We start from the raw sequence: 2,638 nt of genomic DNA, 5'->3' as shown, positions 1-2,638 counted from the left end.
GCGGTCAGTGCAGGGCAGGGGTCCATCCCCATCTGCTCACGGTGGTGGTCAGTGCGGGGCGAAGGTCCATCCTGCTCACGGCCAAGGTCAGCACGGAGCAGGGCTCCATCCCCATCTGCTCACAGTGGCGGTCAGTGCAGGGCAGGGGTCCATCCCCATCTGCTCACGGCCGGGGTCAGTGCGGGCCAGGGGTCCATCCCCGTCCCAGCCCAAGGGCGTCCAGGTCAGGACTCTGAGTCATCCATGTGGCCTCCACCAAGCGGATACCAGCTTCAGAGTACCATGTGTGTAGGAAGACATCTGAAAGAAGAGGGACGTGTGTGTTTTCTGCTTGATCTAAGAAGGAAGTGACCACGCTGCTTGCCCCTTGAGCCTGTCGGGCTGATGAAGCGGAGATTTGGATTCTTAGTGTTCCTCGGGATGACTGCCCTTCGCTCTGTTTTTCACACGAGGTGGTTCTGCTGTGTGACGTCTGCAGTGTCCCTGACTTGGTGGTGTGTTGTGTGTGGTCCCAGTTCAGGGTCCTGGGGGTGAGAAGGGCAGGGGAAGGGGCCGGCCCCCGCGGGCACCATGGAGGACGCTGGTTTCGTGTGACTTTTCAGCTGACAGATGCCACACAGCCCCTCTTGGCGAGTCGGTCAGGCTGGCGGGCTGTGTGTGTCCTCGTGCGCTCAAGGCGAGTCTCTCCCTGTGGGCCTGTCCGTGCGGCTGGGCGTCCTCCCTGCTCTGGACCTGCCCTCCGCCTGTGTCCAGACCCCGAGTGTCGTTTACATTCCTGTGGAGTTGACTCGTTCAGCTGGTTAAGCCGGTGATTCCCCAGGGTGCTTGCCCGTGTGTCCCTGCCTGTACCTACTCTTGACCTAAAGCAAATGCACCAGCATCTGACGTTGAACATCTGAAAGTCTAAGTCGCTCGTCTTGTCCTGCTCTGTGTGACCCCGTGGACTGCAGTCCGCCAGGCTCCTCTGTCCATGGGATTCTCCAGGCCAGAATACTGGAGTGGGTTGCCATGCCCTTCTCCAGGGGATCTTCTCGACCCAGGGATCTGACTCGAATTGGCAGGCCTCCTCCCTGGGGATTCCCCTGAGCAGATGGCGCTTTAGCAGTTGTGTGCTCGAGGGTGCATCCAGTGAACAGTCCGAGGTCGCCGTTGGCAGCAGGTCACTGCCCTGTTGAGGTCTCTGAGTGGCCATCTCTGACTGGCTGCGGTGTGAGCTCTGAGCAGACTGACCACGTCCTGAGCCTGGAGGAGAGCTGCCGGGAGGGCTGTCGGGGGTCTTGTGCATCCCACGGCCAAGAGCAGCGCGTTCAGACTTGTCCCCCGTCCTTCCCCTGGGGGACGGGCTCCTGGCAGCCGGAGACTGCAGTCAGCTCAAGGTGTGAGGAAATGTGGGTCTGGTGGGGCACTGAGTCAGAGCCAGCCCACGCCCGGGTTGGCCCGGCCTGGACGCCCGCCCTGTCCTCGAGCATCTGCTCGGGGGGCTGTGGGTGCTGCCCTGTGGCCCTTTGCCTCCTGGGTTGAGCGGTGGCCGCCTGTGGACGGTCCTGTCTGCCCACTCGTGGGTTTCGTGTTGGTCCTCAGGAGAGTTCAGGCTGAGGCAGGAGGCCTCGGGTGGTCATGGCCGGCAGGTCCACCTGAAGGGGCAGCTTAGGGGGCTCCTGCATGACAGGTGTGGCTGACTGACGGTGGGTGGTGAGCTTGCAAGCACAGCTGGGGAGCCTGGGTTCACAGGGCAGGCCCGGCCCCGGAGCCGCGTGTGCCGGAGAGCCGGTGCCCCCCATCGTGGCCTCTGCGGGAAGGCTCCTGGGGGCCTGCGAGGCGTCCGCGGCGTCACCCGGCCCTCTCCCTTCTCCGCAGCACCGGGGAGGTCTGCCTGGTGCATCTGCTTCTGAAGAGGAACCCGACCAAATTCTACCAGCACTTCATTGAATGCATCTTCCATTTCACCAGCTATGAGAAGCACGAAAGTTTCAATAGGTTCCCCCAGTCAGACAGGTCAGTGCCGAGGCGGGGGTGGTGCGGAGGGCCCGGGGGGCAGCATCACCACCAGGCACGGCGGCCCCCTGGCGGGTGGCCCAGGGGAGAGAGGGCCTCCAGCCTCGCCGAGGGGCTGTGCTGAGACGGTCCTGCTCTGTCCCAGAGAGAAGCGGCTCTTCTCCCTGAAGGGGGGTAAGAACAGGGAGAGAAGGATGAGGATATACAAGTTCCTCTTGGAACACTTCACGGATGAGCAGCGGTTCAACATCACTTCCAGAATCTTCGAAAACGTCCTGGGTAGGACCGGGCAGAGGGGGGATAAAGCGTGTGGAGGGAACTGCTGAGTAGCTGGGGACCCAGCCGCCCTGCAGCCCAGGGGCCCCGGTGTCCTCGGCCGTCGGCCCGACGTCCCGACCCCGAAGCCTTCGGCCGTTGGCCTGACGTCCTGACCCCGGCACCCTCTGCCGTCCGCCTGACGTCCCAATCCCGACGTCCCGGCCCTGACACCCTCAGCCATCAGCATGACGTCCTGACCCTGACGCCCTCAGCCATCGGCCCAACGTCCTGACCCCGACGCCCTCGGCCCGACGTCCTGATCCCCACGCCCTCCGCCGTTGGCCCGATGTCCTGACCCTGGTGTCCTAGGCCATCGGCCCGACAT

At 63.7% G+C, this 2,638-nt stretch overlaps 1 protein-coding gene across 1 annotated transcript in view; it reads left to right on the top strand.

The window, feature by feature from the left end:
• The window catches only part of NCAPD3 (non-SMC condensin II complex, subunit D3), a 59,122-nt gene that overhangs the window by 50,824 nt on the left and 5,660 nt on the right, over positions 1-2,638 (top strand). The window contains exons 25-26 of the mRNA XM_010843747.1: positions 1,858-1,995; positions 2,141-2,274. Of these exons, the coding sequence (XP_010842049.1) occupies positions 1,858-1,995; positions 2,141-2,274 (272 nt within the window). The remainder of the gene's footprint in view (positions 1-1,857; positions 1,996-2,140; positions 2,275-2,638) is intronic.

The sequence above is a fragment of the Bison bison genome, unplaced genomic scaffold (genome assembly GCF_000754665.1).
Source record: "Bison bison bison isolate TAMUID 2011002044 unplaced genomic scaffold, Bison_UMD1.0 scf7180017864185, whole genome shotgun sequence".
In the NCBI taxonomy this organism is placed as follows: Eukaryota; Metazoa; Chordata; class Mammalia; order Artiodactyla; family Bovidae; genus Bison; species Bison bison.
This window is presented reverse-complemented; position numbering and strand designations above follow the sequence as displayed.